This window comes from Rattus rattus, chromosome 10 (genome assembly GCF_011064425.1).
Source record: "Rattus rattus isolate New Zealand chromosome 10, Rrattus_CSIRO_v1, whole genome shotgun sequence".
In the NCBI taxonomy this organism is placed as follows: Eukaryota; Metazoa; Chordata; class Mammalia; order Rodentia; family Muridae; genus Rattus; species Rattus rattus.
Window position 1 is genome coordinate 44,804,555 of NC_046163.1, and position 18,327 is coordinate 44,822,881.

The 18,327-nt window shown below is 49.1% G+C and overlaps 1 protein-coding gene and 1 pseudogene across 1 annotated transcript in view; both read right to left on the reverse strand.

Moving 5' to 3' along the window:
• Rcsd1 (RCSD domain containing 1) overlaps nt 1-10,373 on the reverse strand; it is a 60,042-nt gene extending 49,669 nt beyond the window's left edge. Inside the window, exon 1 of the mRNA XM_032915538.1 lies at nt 10,214-10,373. Within this exon, the coding sequence (XP_032771429.1) occupies nt 10,214-10,219 (6 nt within the window). The 5' untranslated portion in view covers nt 10,220-10,373. The remainder of the gene's footprint in view (nt 1-10,213) is intronic.
• A 6,986-nt stretch (nt 10,374-17,359) lies between these two features.
• Nucleotides 17,360-17,767, reverse strand: LOC116911505 (annotated as a pseudogene).
• Nucleotides 17,768-18,327: the final 560 nt, after the last annotated feature.

The following is an 18,327-nucleotide window of genomic DNA, read 5'->3' on the forward strand; positions in this document are numbered from 1 at the left end:
AAGCCTATTGCCTTTCCAAACCATCCCCCAAGCACAGAGCGCAGTTGACACTATTGGGAACAAGCTTTCTGCTTGCAAAGCAACTTTTGCTTCAACCAGGAAGAGCAGATCTGACCACAGAGCTCTGCCAATCCCCAGAGCCCGAGACAGAGTGATCTGTAAAGTTGCGGACGTCCTCAGTCTTCCCACCTTCAGCAGCCTGAAGGACACACACAGCCTCGCTTCCAGACCAGCTCAGAGATGGGCAGTGCTGTGAAGTAAGACTTCCTCGGCCTATAAAAGCACCATGCAGTATTTCTAGCTCGTGGTAGCGTGGGAGGTGGTAGGAGGAACTATACTTTCTGGCTCTTGTGGTTGTGAGAAGCTGTGTGGCTACTTGTCGCCTTTCCAGGCTCAGATGAAGGACTGATGATGAGGGAGAGGCCTACCTAACGATAGGGGTGACATAGCACTGCTGGAATGAACAGACACTTGCTGTTTAGACTAGAACTGTGGCCTTGTTACAGCAACGTTCACCTGGCTTGAACCTCCCGGAACGGAGCTATCTCCTCACCATCCTGCTGTCCTGGCTCTATCGCTGATCCCCTCTCCCCCTCTGGGTGGTAGATTTCTTGAGAGCAACTGTTCTGTCTTCCCAGCTCTCTTTGCTAACTGCTCAGCGTATGTCTTTAGATAAGAGAATCAAAGAATGAGTGAATTTAAAAGCAACGAGAGACTGGACCATGGAGTGAGCGAGACGTCAGGTACAATGTCATGTTAGCATCTCGCCGGGCCTGCTCCTTTCTGAAGGTGGTGCTGAGCTCCCTTGATCAGCTCTTGTTGGCCTACCAACCCAGCTAGTCTCACCAGCAGGAGAAAAGGTCAGGAGGAGATGAGGGTGGCTCATGGAAATGGTCTTTTGCACCCCAGGGGCTCCCCTTCCAAACAGCAGCTCTCCCAATGAAAAACTGTAGCTAAGCGCTGTATCCATTTAGACGTAAAGAAGACAAAAGTGGAAATGGGGTACCTAAGAAGGTAGGAAGTTTGCCACACAGTAAATGGTAACGAATATCTATTATATTCATTAAATAAACATTGACCTCCTGAGCTTAGCAGGGAGGATGCTTACACTACAACCTAAAACCAAGGGTTTTCCCTATCCGTCCCCAAGCCCTCTACTGCTGTACGAATAACAAGTTCTCTGCTGTAAACGGGGTGATTAGTGGCTCCGCAACCACATAATCACCCCCTGATGCCTGGAACCTGTAAATACAACCTTATTTCTACAAAGAGATTTTGGAGACAGACGTAAGGGATTTTGAAATGAGGAGATCATAATCCTGAATTGTCACCAAGGGTCATAATTCAGTGACACATATCCCTGTTAGGAACACGAGAGAAGAGGGACATAGCCTCAAGCCAGAGCCAGCAAGTACCAAGAGTGAAAAAAGAGGTGAAGAGGATTGTTCCTCGGAGCCTTGATAAGGAGTGAGGTCCAGCTAACCCCAGGTCATGGCTGTCTCTTAGTAGAGATACACACACTCAGCAAACGCACACACTGGCTAACTTCCTCGACTGTGGCTTCTCCCTCTGTCCCAGCAGCCCAGAGCACCAGGTATCCCGGTGAGCCTCTCTCACATTTCCACAAGAAAAAAACTTCTAGGCCTTCCTTTCTCTCTTTGGAGTATACAAAGTCAGGCCATCCTGAGGGGCCATGGCCATGACCAGCCAATAGGGACCACAAATCTCCCAGAGGAAGCTCCCTCAAGGTGAAGAGGAGTGAGAGTGAAACAGTGAGAGAGAACCAGTGCTGCACTTGGAAGGGGCTAGACCTTTTCTAGCCTTGGCTCGTGGTCTCCTGACTCTGAATAAAACAGTGATTATGAAAACTGTTATTCTCCCAACTCCCACTGAGAATAATGATTTGCCGGGAGAACCTTGACACACTGAACACTAGAAGTTGGAAGACGGAAGAGTGATGGCGGGAGGTGAGGCTCTGAGCTGCACAGAGCAAAGAACGTGTGAGTCAGGTGAGGCCTGTGGATCAGACCTGTCCTGTAGCAAGAGCCCCAGGGGTTAGAAGGCCCTTGCCATAGTTCTGACTCAGCCACTACTGACTTCCAGCATGCCTACCCATACGCCATGCTTAAGGACCCCACCTTAAAGTAGAGGGAGAAGAACCTTCTAAGTCCTCTGACTTTCCAAACTCTTACCCTCTAAAAGTCCATTAATGCGCTTTTTTTTTTTTTTTCAAGACAGGGTTTCTCTGTGGAGCCCTGGCTGTCCTGGAACTTGCTCTGTAGACCAGGCTGGCCTCGAGCTTAGAGATCCACTGACCTCTGTCTCCCCTGGGATTAAAAGTGCACACCACCATGACCGGTGTAATGTACATTAATAAACCCAGCATTTGGGAGGTGGAAGCAGAGGGATCAAGAATTTAAGGCCAGCCTGGGCTATAGGAGACCCTGTTTTTAAAAAAAAAAAAAAAAAAAAAAAAAACCTTAACAACAAAAATGAACTTTCAAAATTCCACTTCCTTGTCATGAATGTTGGCGTCCTCGGCCCTACCAGAGACACAATGGAGTCGTCTTGATGTCTTTTAGACGAGGATCCGAATTAATTCAGCTGATCCAGGTCTTTAAAAACTCCAAGTGTTGAGCTGCCTAGGCTGGCTAAAGGAAGAGGATCCAGGCAGAAGAGAAAGCATAGGGGCCCTAGGACCCCACCCATGAGGGGTACCCTTGTGGCACTTGTGCTCATTACTTTCTAGATCTTCTGGCAACACGGGCCCTTACCTCTCTTTTCCAGAAAACAGATGCAGTTAGACTTTATAAGGAATAAAAAGATACATTTATGGAAAACACCCGCACATAGTAAGTCTGTAACATGGTGTAGTAATCACCATGACAACAGCTTTTAGGTGTTTGCTCACGCTGCCGTTGCAGTGGCTGTCTGGAGTGCATTTCCCACTATCCATCAGTTCATATCTCAGAAGCATGACAAGCCAGGGACCTGAGGCCTAGGAATGTAGTCTAGAGGGCTGAGAGAGTGGGGGTGGGGCAGCAGGCTGGAGTAAGTGGCCCTGTAGCTCATGAGTCTGGAATGAACCGTTCAGGATGGGGGTCGAGCAGGGAGGGAGGTTCAGAGGAGGTGGAAGCCTTGCGCGGATGGCATTTTATGTGATGGAAATGCCCTCTCTGGCGGGTGCCTGAGTTGTGTAACAGCAACCACAGGCCCAGCCTTTCACTTCCGTCGCTCCGTTTTAACTGGGTGGGCCTAACGTGCATGCGTTTGGTCTGCCGTGGCTCCTTGGTCCACCTGGCTCATCCCTGGGCTGCCTGGAGACAGTGAGAAGCAAACTGGCTTTTCACCGAATGAGCAGGAGGTGCAACCTCGATGCGAGACACGAGTGGGGCGGCAGGTGGAGTGGGACAGGAGTGTGTGTGTGTGTGTGTGTGTGTGTGTGTGTGTGTGTGTGTGTGTGAATATAATCAAAATACATTGTGTGTGTATGACTTGCTCTGAGGCCTCTAGTAGAAAAGAAGAGGTGGTTTTGAAGATGGCTTTGGTGGGCTGGATTAAAGGCTCCTCTCAGGGTTCCAAGACCCTGTGTCAAACTGAACCTCCCAGTAGGAGTGGCAGACGGGAGTGAGCTCACTGAGACTGAAACCCCCAAGGCTGTCAGATGAAGGAGGGGCAGCACCTGGAGGGGAAGCCCAAGGAGGAAGCCTGCTTTCTCTCCCACACAGAAGAAGCCGACTTTGAACTCCACACACCTTCCAGCTTATCAAGATCGCATCTTGTTGTTTTTTTTTTTTTTAAACATGTCCTGTCATATGTGTAGATCTTGTTTCTCCAAATAGAAAAGAGCCGTTAATGGTAGTAACTACAATCTACATTTCTCTGCTGCGGCTCAGGGCTCCCTCTCAAAGTTTGTCATCTCCTGTTACCTTCTAGGGATCAACAGGTATAGTGTGGTGTTCGCTTTTGCCTGGAATGTTCTCTTCCTGACACTCTGCTGTTGGTTCATGTCTACTACTCCCTCAACACTCAACTTAGAGGTCACCCGTCATGGGAAGCCCTCCCTGAGCCCCAGGCTGGGTGTGGCACCCCTCCTCCAGTGGGCGAGCTCTCATCCTGTTCTGCAATTAAGGGTTTAAGTGTTCGTTTCCCCTCTGAGAGGTTCAGCAAGGTGAGAGATAGGTCACAGGAAGAGACCCAGTGCCTGGCAGGCTGTGAATGATCATTATGTGTTGGTTAATCCTAATTAAACAGCTCCGTGGGCTGGGGACGTAGCTGAGTGAATCAGAGGCCAGCCCTGAACTCATGAAGACTGCAGTTCAGTCCCCAGCACTTAGGTCACAAGGGGGTGTGCGTCAGGTGATACACGTCTGAATCGGCAAGCTCTAGATTTAGTGAGAGTCTGGGAAATGCAAGACAGAGAGCAATTAGGAAGATACTTGGTGTCGACATCTGGCTTCCACATGCACTTCAGCCTGAGTATACACATGTATGCACGCATGCAAATAAAACCAAAACCAAAATAACCAAAACCAGCTATCTGTTATCTTGCAAACCACCACCAATAGGCTGTAGAAGACTCGCTGGAGACAGAGCTGCCATCCACAGACCCCGAGAACTGCCCTGAGATGGCACAGGGGCATCTATGATCTAGGAAGATTGTGTTATCTCTAATGGCCAGAACTAAGAGCTTCTAGCTGGGGGCGCCCAAGGTCCACTGAGGGTGAGATTTCATGTGGAGAGACTTAGAGAGGTAAGAATCCTGCAAGTCCACGCTACCTTTCCTAGGGACCTACTGAGTCTTGAATGACATTCTCACTAGAACAGGGTCTGATCCACCCAAATGTGGGACTTTACATGGGGAGCTTCATAGGGTCACTAGGTAATGTCCACAAGTCCCCATAGCCAGTAATTAGAAAGCCCCAATGGGGAAAAATAGGTGGAAAGGACACTGTCCCAAAGACCAAAGGACAATGGCAATGTCCTCTCTGGTCTGGCTCTGTTTGGGAGATGGGTTCGTAGAGGGTCCTAGGGCATGCAGTGACGGTGGTGGTTCAATGTTTGTGCTCTGCCTATGTATGGTATCTCTGAGAGGTGTGTCCACCTGACACCATTGTGTGTGGGAGGGGATATTCGAGCCACATGCTGCTGTTGTGATCAACCTTCATGAGACTGACTTCTCAAAGTGTGGGCTAAACTACTCCCCAGATAAGAGGAGAACCACAAGTTGTTGCTTTCCAAAGGTCCGACTGCACCCACGGCCCCAGCATACCTCAGGGTCCAGTTTGATCCTTCCTAGTGAGGCAAGGGCAATTAGGGGCTGTCTTGTTTCTCTGCCTTCCTCTGGAACCGAAAGGCTTTCTTCGGTGGCTCTGATAAGATTACGGCTCTGCTGAGCTGCCGGCAGCGTTCAGATTTCCCACGGAACCGCAGGAGCCAGGCTCCAGCCCTCCTTGCTGTGGGCAGCCTGCTGAGGATCAGGCTCTGAAACCTGACTCCCGCTCCAGGAATGCTCTCACCCCTCCGTGATAGGGCCGGGTCTTGACCGCGTGCCTACCCAAAACTAATCTTATTCTCACAGTCCAGCAAATGAAAGATGTCTGCTAAGGGGAGCCCGAGTGACTGCAAGGGTCTCCACCCAGCAGGAGCACGAGAGGAGTGGGTATCCCGGCTTGCTCACAAGTCCATCCAGTCTAATTCCCCCTTCAGAGGTTAAACAGTCCCCCATTATGACCGCTAGCCTCAACCAGCACACCATGGCTCAGGGACAGGATGGGGAAAACCAGCAAGGGTCGCAGGGACATCCCCAAATAATCTTTCTTACCTAAACTTGGAGTTTCCCCTCTAATAAATAAATGAGATAAAAAAAATAAGGTAGAAGAGCTGGGAAGATGCCCCAGTGGGTAAATATACTTGCTGGGTAACCAAGAAAATCTGGGTTCACCCCGGGATTCCCATGTGAAAGGAGAAAACCGACTATGGAAAGTTCTGATCTCCACATGTACAGTACAGCATTGGAAGCCCCATACTCTCTCTCAGTAGTAGTAGTAATAATAATAATAATAATAATAATAATAATAATAATAATAATAATAATAATAAAACATTTAATCTGTTAAAATGTTTGTAAAATAAACTAGCAAATGTTTAACAAGGTAAAAATACATGAACCTAAGACATAGGTTACAAGGCTGGAGAGATGGCTCAGTGGTTAAGAGCACTGGCTATTCTTCCAGAGGTCCTGAGTTCAAGTCCCAGCAACCACATGGTGACTCATGACCGTCTACCATGGGATCTTATGTCCTGATAAACACACACACATATACACATACTCATATAAGGATGAAAAGATAGCTTGTTTTGTGTGTGTGTGTGTGTGTGTGTTTGTATGTGTGCAGTATGGTGTATGACGTGTGTGTGTGTGTGTGTGTGTGTTTTTGGTTGTGTGTGTGTGCAGTATGTGTGTGCAGTATGGTGTATGACGTGTGTGTGTGTGTGTTTGTGTGTGTGTGTGTGTGTGTGTGAGTGTGTGTGTTTGCTCTTCAGAGAAGGTCTCCTGAAGCCCTGGCTGGCCTGGAACTCAGTATGTAGTTGAAGATAATCTTTATTGGCTATGCTGCCTCCAGCTCCCCTGTGTTGCAATTAAAAGGTAGGCAAATGCACTCACTTGATCACACACCCCAGCCCCTTCCAGAGAGGGTTTGTCTCAGTGTGTAGTCCTGGCTGGCCTGGAGCTGGTTTTGTAGACAAGGCTGACCTTGAACCCACAGAGATAGATCCACCTGCATCTGCCTCTCCAGTGCTGAGATTAAAGGTGTACACCACCATTCTCAGATCACGTCTTTGGAAAGTATTACTTATGTGTATGCACACGCTCATGCAAGGGCCCTCAGAGGCCAGAAGAGGGTTTTCCCTGGGTTCCCATCTCCAATGCCTTCACTATCATTGTTTCTAGAGACAACACCTTCATAGCCAGAGGTCTGCCTGTCTCACAGTGCTGAAATAGTGTCCAGAGCAAACCAGCAAATAAACATAAGTAACCATAAATAAAAATAAAAATAAGCCTGCTTTTTCTTTTCTTTCTTTTTTCTCCTTCTCTCTCTTTTCTAATGTCTCTCAGCTCCAATAACATATTCACCCAATCGATATGTCTTAGTTGGTGCTCATGAGACCCTAGATATGTAAAGTATGGTCCCTTCCTCCTCACTGGGAGCCAAAGAGCCAGCCCTAGTGGGACTAGTTAAGTGCTCTCTAGAGGCCGAGGGCCTCTGGGAGATGGTAACATTTGAGCTACAGAGTTTCTATTAATTTATTAGGCAAATTTTACTGGGAAATTTGGCTTCTGTGTTGGTTTATGGAGACCCACCCTCCAGTAAGACAGCCCCTCCTACACTGAGATATATTTTCTCCTTCCCTCCCTCCTTCCTACCCTCCTCTATTCCTCTCTCCCTCTTCCTCTCCCCCCTCTTTCTGTTCCTCTGCTAGGGATCAAACCCAGGACTTCACATATGCTGTGCAGTCCTCCCTCCTGGACACCCTGGTGAACCCAAATGCAGGTGTGGTTCCCCTTTCCCTCCAGCACAATGTCTTTACTCTCTGTCCTTCTCTGGGAGTCAGGCTACACATTGTCCAGAGCCTCAGAGGGGCTTGAGCACCTTGCATACGCAGTGGGTGGCATCATGTCTGCCACCTCATACAGAACTTCTCGGTTTCCTACTATCTGTGGGGCAGAATCCAGGGCCACTCATGAGCTGCCTTCGAGGTCTGAAAATGGTAAATTAGAAAAAGGTAGGAGTTGGGAGCGAAGCTAGGAAAGGAGAAAAAGTAACGACTTGTAGGTGGCTTAGATTTTGGCCCCCAGCGTCACCTCTAGAGGGGGACCTCATTTGTTCAATGGCTTTATCTTGTTATTTTCACTTTTATTCGTTTAGGAACCTCTATCTTCCCCTCCAACCAACCATCCTACCTCCCTGAATGAAGCCAGTGTGTTCCTCCTGCACCCTGTCCTCGTGTTTCTCTACCCAATCACGCCCTGAGCAGCAGCTACTCTGGCCTGCACATGTCACTCTTGCAGAAGCATTCATTAACCACACAGTGACAGGATGTGTGGGTCCTGTTTCCTCGACTGAATTGGGAGTGTTAAAAAGGCACAGGTCAAGTGCTACCTTGCTTTGTTTATTCCAGGGAGGCCCCCTGTAGGCTGAGGTATGATTAATGCGGCTGACAGTGGTCACGGGGATTTGAAGATTTCCCTAACATTGCGGTAGGCAAGTGCAGGGTAGACTCTGAGTGTGATTAGCAGGCCCTGTTGATCTGGGTTGAATGCTCAAGATGAGGACATGACGTAACTTGGTTTCTTCTCAAGTAAAGTAAGTAGCCTCCTTCAGGACACTAATTTCAGGTCCTAGCTCCACTCATGAGCAGGCAATACACCTGTCACTGACTTTTACTTCCTAGCTGAGAACCGTCAGCTCCTCTGTCTTCTGTTTCCTCTCTACCTCCTTTAACAGCTAGGTGCTAGCTAGCTGGTCCAGCCTTTGGCACACAGAAATCTGGCTATCTCCATCCAATCCCTTTTCCGTTACTCTATACATCAACTTGTAGACAGGAGTCTTCTCTTTCCTGCCTCCCACCTACCAAGCCACACAGGAAGCTGCTGGGCTGATACTTTCAGAGCCCTGGACTCCCTCTGTTTCTTCCTCAGCTGAGGGAGGAATAAGTGGTCCTGTGAAGGGCGCCCTTCTGTGTTTCCCTAAAGTTAGAACTCACACTGGGGCCTTCAAGCGGCACCCCCTTAAGTCTAGTTAGGCCTCCATCTTAGGTCCCTTACAGTTCTGTGAGTGATCCCACAGCTTCTAGCTTGTCACCCGAGGGACCCCGAGTTCTCCCTGAGGAGGGAGCTTCTAAGTACAGCGTTTCTTTCTGAGCCTTTCCCTGGTCCAGCAACTTGAATACGCCCTGCTCCATTTCCCTCCTCTGCCCTGTACTAGTAGCCAGCACAGAGAATCCTACTGCTTTGAGTTTGCAGGGTCTTGACCATATGTAAGAACCCATCTGGAATGCTTTGTGGTCTATCTACTCTAATCAACTACTTCCTGACTTGAAAATGTCTACAGAAAGTCCATCTCAGACCCCAACATCCTGGGTACTCAGCATTCCCCAAGTGCCCAGAATACAGAATGCAATCCTTGTTCCTGTATGACCAGTGGTCGAGTTGAATGTGCAGCCTTGCTATTCTGTTAGAGAAGGCAAGCAGGCAGGGAAGCTTAGAAAAGATGAGTAGACTGGGGCCTGGGAGAGATTGGACGTCTGTGCACTGGGATCTCTGCAGACCTTGGGCCAGTTTCCTTTTGAATGGGAGTAGGAATCACCTGAAAGGCCTGTGGGGTTTTTCCGCCCCTTTTTCCTCTTTGAAAATCCCAGGTCCTGCTGAGATCGATTAGGATAAAATAAAAGGTCTCATCTCTTGCTGGTCTGGGTTTGAAGGGAGACATTCTTTGGAAATCTGTGGTCCTGGAGGAAGGAGCTAGGTGAACCAGTACGCCCTGGATGGAAAGATGTGGTGGGCTGGGCTGTATTCCACTGAGGTTGGAAAAGTGCAGAGAAAGTCTGGGACTCACCCCTGCATACCTCTCAGATATGGCTACCACACCCCAAGGTGTACACAACCTCAGGAGGCAGGGCATATTGGAAAGCCTCCAATTTCTCAGAAGTAAGTTTATTTGATCGGCGGCAAGGGAACTTTGCAGAAAGTTATAAAGAAGATGTGACAGAAACAAGGGACATCAGAAGGAAGAGAACAACTGGTCAGAAAAGCCACGCTCTGATCAAAAGAGGAAGCCATGCGGACAGAGTCCTCGCCTCAACTGCCAGCTCTGTTCCGGGGAGGGGGGCGGTTTCTTGGCTCACACCTTTAGTCGTTTATGTATGACTTTAGCTGTGCCTAAGTTTTATTTTCTTAAAAAAAAAAAATGAATGTGCACAGTCAGAACACCTGAATCCCTACAAAGGGCCCTCTCCTTCGCCTTGAGGTCCTTTCCTGGCAAGCCCACACCGGCCCACAGGGGTCTCCAAGGAGCAGGGACCAACCTCTTTCGACTCGGTCCGGGTGGCGGTCTAGCTGCGTGCTCCCTGCTGAGAGCAGGGACAGCGACCTGGGCAGGAGCGCTCTGACCTCTCCCCGACCCCCAGGCCCCTCGCCCCGGTCTTTTACCTCCATGTCCTCCAGGTAGTCCTCCGGCTGCGGACACGCCCGCTCGCTCGGGTTAAGAGCTCACGATCCCCGCTGTCCCCTCAGCTCCCAGCCCGGGGTACTTTTGGGCTCTAGCGGGCACAGGGCGAGTGGGCGGCGGCGCGCGCCTGGCTGCACTCGGCTGCGGGACTGCCCCAGCTGGGGGCCCAGCGCCAGAGAACGAGGAAGGAGGAGGAGGGAGGGACCGAGGGACGCAGGAGGAGGGGAGGGGAGTGGAGGGGAGCAGGGAGGGAGGCCGGATTGGGGTTTAAATTTAGACACAAATCTAAACAGATACTGTCCCTCCCAAGGCAGGACTCAAGAGCCCGAGCCACGACTCCATTAATCTGCCCAAACATGGGCAGGGCAGCGCCGCGCCCCCTTTCTCGCGAAGTTTCTCAGGACCCTGGGCTTTGCACGTTTTCAGACCACCTCAACTCTCCCTCTTTTAGCCTGCCTTCTTTACTTTCCCTGCCCCTCGGATTAGAACTGCCTTTTCAGTCTTTTCCTCTTCGCCATCTCCTTCGTTTCATACCCATTTTCCCAGCCTCCGTTCCTCCTCCTCCTCTCCCCCTCCACATCCTTTCCTGTATTGCTTAACCTCTTACCTGGCCTTCCTGTGTTCAGTAGACTAATAGGACCACCTTTGCTTTGATACCTCTTTTCCTGCCCACCTCCCAGGATTCCATCTGCAGGAAACAATTATCCGTCTGTCCATCTATTATCTACGTGTCTATGAAGAGGGGTGGGAATCCAAGCAAAGTTTCCCAAGTTTTCTCCTCATCTGCTCTGATGCATGCAGCATGGGGGATTGTGGGAATATCTGCTCCTACATTCTGCTTGCTAAAGGACCTCTTCTCCATTCCTATTAAATATAGCAGAAGGCCCAGCTTAGTAACTCTCCCCAGGGAATGTCGGTTTGTACAGCCCCCAGGACAGCAAAGAGGCTGCATGGGAGGGATGTAGGGAGTTGAATCTGTGCCGAGGCCACTGTCTGCTCTGGGTTGTAGCTCTGGGTGCCCCTTCAGGGTCCCATTTCTCAGGGGAAATGCCTTCAGAGAACTGGCTGGCAAGGATGCCTGTATATCTTTGTAGAGCTTCGGTAGGCTTTGTACTCCTAACCAGGACCTACTATGAGAGAGAGAGAGAAGAGAGAGAGAGAGAGAGAGAGAGAGAGAGAGAGAGAGAGGAGGAGGAGGGGAAAGAGGGAGGAGGGAGGGAGAGAGAGAGAGGAAGAAGGAGGAGGAGGAAGAGGAGGAGGAGGGAGGAGGAAGGAAAGAGGGAGGGAGGGAGGGAGGGAGGGAGAGAGAGACAGAGAGAGAGAGAGAGAGAGAGACAGAGAGAGAGAGACAGAGAGAGAGAGAGAGAGAGAGAGGCAGCACAGTGGCGGACAATAGGACAGGGCATGTTGGTGCTACCCCTGTGCAAGGAGCCCAAGAGAAACCACCACCGGAAACCAGTAGAGGACTCAGCCACACTGCAAAGGCTGTCCTGACTGTGTCTTGTCACAGCTGGTCTGTAGACCTTGAGGTCACAGGCCTTCTAAACCTTACTTTGTAAACCATGATGTCAGGGCAGCCACTGTTCATTGAACTCAGCAGAGTATGGGGGCGAGGCCTCTGCTTTCAGAAGCAGACGGAGGGTTAGATTCCAGTCCACTGCTTTCTAAATGCATTCCTTTAGAAAAGCCTCTTACCTGGTCCTCATTGTCTGCATCTTCTCGGTGTGGCAGATGTTTTTGGAAAGAGGAGCTATTTTTAAAGTGCGTGGTCTCACGTACATAGTTCAGATGGATAAGCACCCCGTAATCTTTTTATTTGAGTCAGGGATTCTGGGTTCGAAAGACAGAGTTTCCCTTGTTCTATCTGCACAGCTGCAAACAGATTCTAGAACAGAGATGACGGAAGCAAGAAAGCAATGTCTCGCTGATCTTGAATTTCTGATCCCCTTGCCTTGGCTCCCTGATACGGGGCTGACAGGTGTGTGCCTTCAGGTCAGACTGATTTCCCCTTTTTCTTAGAGCCGGGTGCTCCTTTCCACTCAAAGACAGCCGCACGAGTCTTTCTGCTCCTCAAGCAGGAGAGCGGAAGTACCTACCCAGAAGAGACCGTTAGCTTAGATAACATCACAGCCACCAAGGTGAGATGCAGCTGCTCTCCCGCCCCACCCTCCTCAGGCAGGGCCTCCCTAGCCTGAGGACAGATGAGCCACAGAGAAAACACCACAGCCTCTCTCTCTCTCTCTCTCTCTCTCTCTCTCTCTCTCTCTCTCTCTCTCTCTCTCTCTCATGTTTCCCAGGAACAAGTGTTGCCACACTAGAGCTCTTTGCCCATCAGGGGCCTTCTCCCAGGGAAGGAGTAAAGGGGATATGGAAGCCCAGAGCTGCGCTCAGAAATGCAGAGTATGTGTGGGATGTATTCTTCCCTTGTCCTCCCTCCCACCTCTGTAGATCGTCAGAAACCAAAGTAGAGGCAGGCGAACTCATACACACCCAGCTCTTCTGACAGCCAAAGGGAGAAGAAAATGGCTCCCTTAGTCCCCTCTCTCCACCCTCCAGGGTCTAACTCACTCAGGAGGGCCCGCTTCCTCCACACTCCACCTGGGTTTCCCCTTGACACAATCTAATGATCTAAACCAGCTAAGCAAGAGACAGAGGCAAGACCGTGGAACACCGGAGAGGCAGCCTGGGCCAGGAAAGGGCAGGAGAGGAAACGCCCACGTGTACGGGCAGCCCTTACACACGGACTATCAGCAAATGTTGGATGAATGACCATGTGGAAAGTTGAAAGAATGAAGATGAAGAGCAGCCTGGCAGAATCTGTACATGTGAACGAAAGTCAGAGTCGTTCAACAATTACCTTGGCACCGACTCTAGGTCCTACGGGAGAGAGGACTTTGTGGAAGAGATCGTTGAATGCCATAAATAGTATCTGAATAGACTGATTGGATGCAGAACTACCAGGGCCTCCAATTAGCTACCTCTTTGTAAGTGGCCTTCGAGTGCTGTTGATCACTTACTTTAATTGATTGATAAAGCTGACGCAGCATCTCTGTTCTAGTTTCATTTCTGTCACTATAGTAAAATACCCTGTCCAAAAGCAACATAGAGGAGAAGGGGAGTTATTGGCTTAACATTCCAGGTTACAGCCCATTATTTGGGGGAAATCAAGGCAGGACCTTAAAATAGCATATCCATAGTCAAGAGTAGAGAATAAACACATGATCCGTTTGTGTTTGCTCTACTAACTTTCTTCACTTTTACACAGTTCGGGCCCAGCCAAGGGAATGGTGTTGCCCACAATGGGTTAGGTCAATTAACCATCAAGACAATCTCCCCACAGACCAACCCTAGCCAAGTAATTCCTTCTTAAACTGATTTTAGGTTGTGTCAAGTTGATGGTTAAGACTACACAGCATAGTCTTTCTGTGTTCCAGGTTTGCCTCAGAATTGTGGCCTGCCTTTCTCAGAACTGTGGTCATAGGTGTGCACCAGCATGCCTGGCTTGGTTGTTACTTTTAGTATTTAGAGCAGGAAGAAAATATTCTCTAGTGACTATAAATACTAAGTAAAACATACATGCAGTTGTCCTACAGTGAATGGTTTCAGGAATACTGGCCCTCCCTTCCACAGGTACCCAAATCTGGGGTACTCAAGTATTTTGTATATGATGGCATGAGACTTGCATATAAGATATGCACAGAGCTCTGTATACTTTAAATCATCTCTAGTTTACTTAATTCTTAAAAATTTACACTTATTTATTTGTGCTTTCTCTCTCTCTCTCTCTCTCTCTCTCTCTCTCTCTGTGTGTGTGTGTGTGTGTGTGACAACACATATCACACAGCCCATGTATGGAGGTCAGATTCAACTTTTGAAAATTGGTTCTCTCTGTCCGCTATGTGGGTCTGGGGGGTCAAACTCAGGTCATCGGGCTTGGTGGCAATTACCTGTACCCACTGAGCCATCTTCCTGGCCTCAGACTACTTTCAATATCTATTATAGTGGAAGTGCAGTGCCAGTAATTGTGTTTATTTGGGAATAAGGAGAAAGCAAAAATCTATATGAGATCAATAGAAGTGTATTTTTTTCCTGAGTATTTTTCAAATCCATGGATACAGAATCACAATTACAAAGAGCTGATTGTCTACATTTCAGGTCTAAATCTGGGAATGTGGTAAAATAAACATAACACCTAAAAGCCCCTGATTATTCTACCACAAAGAGGAATGGGGGGATTCCTGAGGAAGGTTTTCAACCAGGCCTTCCCGTGGAGATCAGTAGATGGACCCCATTGAGAAATCATCAATGTCAAGGAAGGTAGGAATCAGTATCCTCACCGAAGCAGTGCATACCTCTAATCCTAACACTCGGGAGGCAGAGACAGGCAGATATCTGTGAGTTCGAGGCCAGCCAGAGCTACATAGAGAAATTCTGTCTTAACAGAACAAACCAATGTGCAGAAGGAGAGGGCTAGCATGAACTCTGGGGTGGTACTGAGGAAGCACATACGTGGGGCTCGTGGTTCTCCCTCTGTAGAATGACTGTAGTGATGGATGTGTGTCTGCATATGTGCATTCCTCCTCGGATGCGCTGAGACAGCCCAGAAGCAATGTACACAGTAACAGGAGCACACAGTCCACACCTTTGTCTCTGACCGGTCTTCACTACCAGAATGGATGCAGTCCTACACATTAAGTGAAGCCCAGGAAAATCTTATACCAAGCAATAAGGACATTCTCCCTGGCTCATAGGGGAGATGCTAAAATGATACTTTACTGTGACAGTGAAGTGAGTGACTTGATGGAGAAGAAAGTTCACAAGTGCCCAGAGCAAATCCCACCAGTGAGAGAACAGACCACATCCTGCGCTATCTGATGAGAAAAGAACCCATCACTGCTTCGGTGTTATTTTAACCAAAAGGGACCAACCTGAGCCTAATCAGGAAGAAACATGGCACCGACCAATAGGAAGCTATTTCTCAAAATGGCCGGTCTACAGCCTAAAGGCACCCCACCACTGAGGCTACCTTTGAACTCACTGCGTAGCCAAGGAAAACCTTGAACTCCTGATCACCAGGCAGGCCTCCACCTTCCGAGTATTTTATAATTTTGGAGAGGAGATTTAACGGAGTGGAAGCCAGATGGAGAGAGCTGGCAGCTCTGGAGCTCTGAGGGGAGGCTGCCTGCACAGTGGCTGCAGGAAGAGGAGGCCACGAGGGAACCCGGATGTGTTAGAGACGCAGAGACAGCACACTGGACTGGCCAACAGGCTAAAGAAGAGTGTGGTAAAAGCCCAAAGGCAAGCCAACGGTTCGAGCCGATGATGTTTCCTTTCTCTTCTGAGGCATGACATTAGGGCTAGGAGTAGAGTTTGGCCAACTAAACAAGCCAGTTCGAGCCTGACCCAAGGTCATTCGGATCACTTGCACACCAGCTTCAACTTTAGCTTCCAGTGGCAATGACCCAAGGAGATCTGAAAAGCTATGAGCCCCACTCCACATAGATTAGGGCGTGGGGCCTGATGCTAGTGTACTCACTTGCAAATGTCTACTAAAGCCTTGCATCCTCACTGTTAGTTTCTCTGTCTGTCTGTGTGTGCTGATCTACTGTCTATCTGTTCTGACAGAAACCAGCTCTGGCCCTGTGCTCCCCACATCTTTATCAGTCAGTACTGAATTCTGGCTCTGAGACACCTCAAGGGGAACCTCTCCCTCCATCTTGCCTCTGCATGAAGTGAGCTGGTCTTGGCTAAAGCTGCACATCTCCCAAGGTTCTCCTCCTCTCCACCCTTGCTTACCGTCCCCTTCATCTGTTCTGCACTCTCCAGAGATGGTTCCCAGGAATCCTCAGGACGAAGCTGAACATCGCGCAGGACTCACCTGTGCCCTTTCACGACAGACAACACTTACTCCTCAAGCCTCTTCTCAAGAGAGCACCCAGTCTTTGCCCTTGGAAAGCAGAGGTGGGAGAGTTGTTAGTTCAAGGTCAGTCTGGGCTACATAGAGCTCACAGAGATCCACCTGCCTCTGCCTCCCAAGTGCTGGGATTAAAGACGTGCACCACCACACTCTGGCTCCTCTTGCTTTGCAGGAAGCTAACTCCCGCTCACCTCATTTAGGTTCCCCGCTGAGGTGTCCTCTGGGAAGGCTTTCTCAGTGTCTTCCTGACCTAACCCAGCACTGGGAAGCCTCTGTAACAACCACACACTTTCTCCACACGCCACCAAAAGTACAAGGCTAACGAGGGCACACTTCATTCTCACAGGTCTCGTGGTCAGTGCTGACCTCAAGTTTGATGCCCATACATGCTGGACGAGTGACTAAGCACTGAATGGATGCTCGCTCCACGCAAAAAGGTAGCGTCATCATTTGTAATCCAGTTCTCACCTGTCTCCCTGAAAATGGACTTGTGCTAACAGTGCCATAGCAGAAAGTACAGAATACAGAGGTTTAGGGTCAGCTCGGTCATCAGCATTCTGGCCCAGCTGTGACTTTTGATTTTGCCTCTCAGATTCATCAATAAAATAGGAATAAGGGAATTCACTGCACTGAGGCCCAAGGAATGCTTAGAGGAGCACTGTCACGTGACTGTAATAAATACATTGGTCAGTAGCAGCAGGGACAACACAGATTTAAAACAGGGCCTGGGGTTGGGGATTTAGCTCAGTGGTAGAGCGCTTGCCTAGCAAGCACAAGGCCCTGGGTTCAGTCCCCAACTCCGAAAAAAAAAAAAAAAAAAAAAAAAAAAAAAGGGGGGTTGGGGATTTAGCTCAGTGGTAGAGCGCTTGCCTAGGAAGCGCAAGGCCCTGGGTTCGGTCCCCAGCTCCGAAAAAAAGAACCAAAAAAAAAAAAAAAAACAGGGCCTGGGCCAGGTAGCACACTTCACTCATAACATGATTCCCAGGTCGCCACTCAGTTCCAAGCCATCCAGCCCCTAGTGATTTCCACCCACTTTTTACAAGCCTCTGAGTTTGGACACAGCCTGACCTCTAGAGAAAGCCTTTGTTAGACTTCATTTTTCTCTTTTGTAATCTGTATAGAAGTTCTTGAATATTCTAAGTTCAGATGTGATTTTATGTTTTGAATACAAATGCTTTATTTAACAATTGCAAGTCATTCCGTGGGCTAAGGTGTGGATATCCAGGACCCAGCAGCAAGGTCAGCACAACCTCCAAGCTTCTCTTTCTGACTCCCATAGGGTGAGCCCATCACCCTCTCGAACAGCCTTTGACATTTCAGATGACAGAGCGGCTGGTGTCATCCATAAATTCTACTCGCACCTGAGCGCACTGTCCCTGTGAACCGGTCCTGCCCAGCACTTTGGTTACCCTAGCCAGCTTGATGGACTGTACTCGACTCATGTTCATGATGGATGATCTGGTGGAGAGCGCGATTCTTCACTTATGCTTACACAGGCCGGAAGAGGAAGAGGAGCAGGAGGAAGACGAGGAGGAAGAAGAGGAAGAAGACGACTATGATGATTTTCATACCACAATTTGGAATAAAATTTGCAATATTGAATGGTTACCATCTTGAAAACCATTTTTAGGTTCCCCAGAGCTAAATAACACACAAACAAGTATCTACAGTTTATCCCTAGTGCGAGCAGGAGGGACTGTCATTCATAACATTTCCCACACATCAACGCTTTACTCATTCCTCTTCTTCCATGTGTGAACTGACGATTCTTGGTGCTGAGGTTTTCAGAATGATTTTGCCCTTTGGGGTATGTCACAGTTCTGTTGTCTAAATTCAGATGTGCTTCTTTACCTCCCTACTTCCTGATCTGTCTATGACTTAAGACGTTCCTCACCGTGTACATCCTATACCGTAGGTGCCATGAGACAAGCTCGGGGTCCTACTTATGAGACTGTCACTCCTCTGAGAAAAGGAAACCTAATACATTGATACCACACTACATATTCTGAAGTGGTGGGCAGCCGGGTGCTGCTGGATCCTGAGGAAGACCCTGCTGACAAGGATGAACTGGTCCAGGGAAGCCTGGGAGACAAGAGGAGGGGGAAGTGGACCAAGGTGGAGTGGAGAATGGGATGGGGTAACATGGGGGATAGGGCTATATGAGCCTTGAGGAACAAG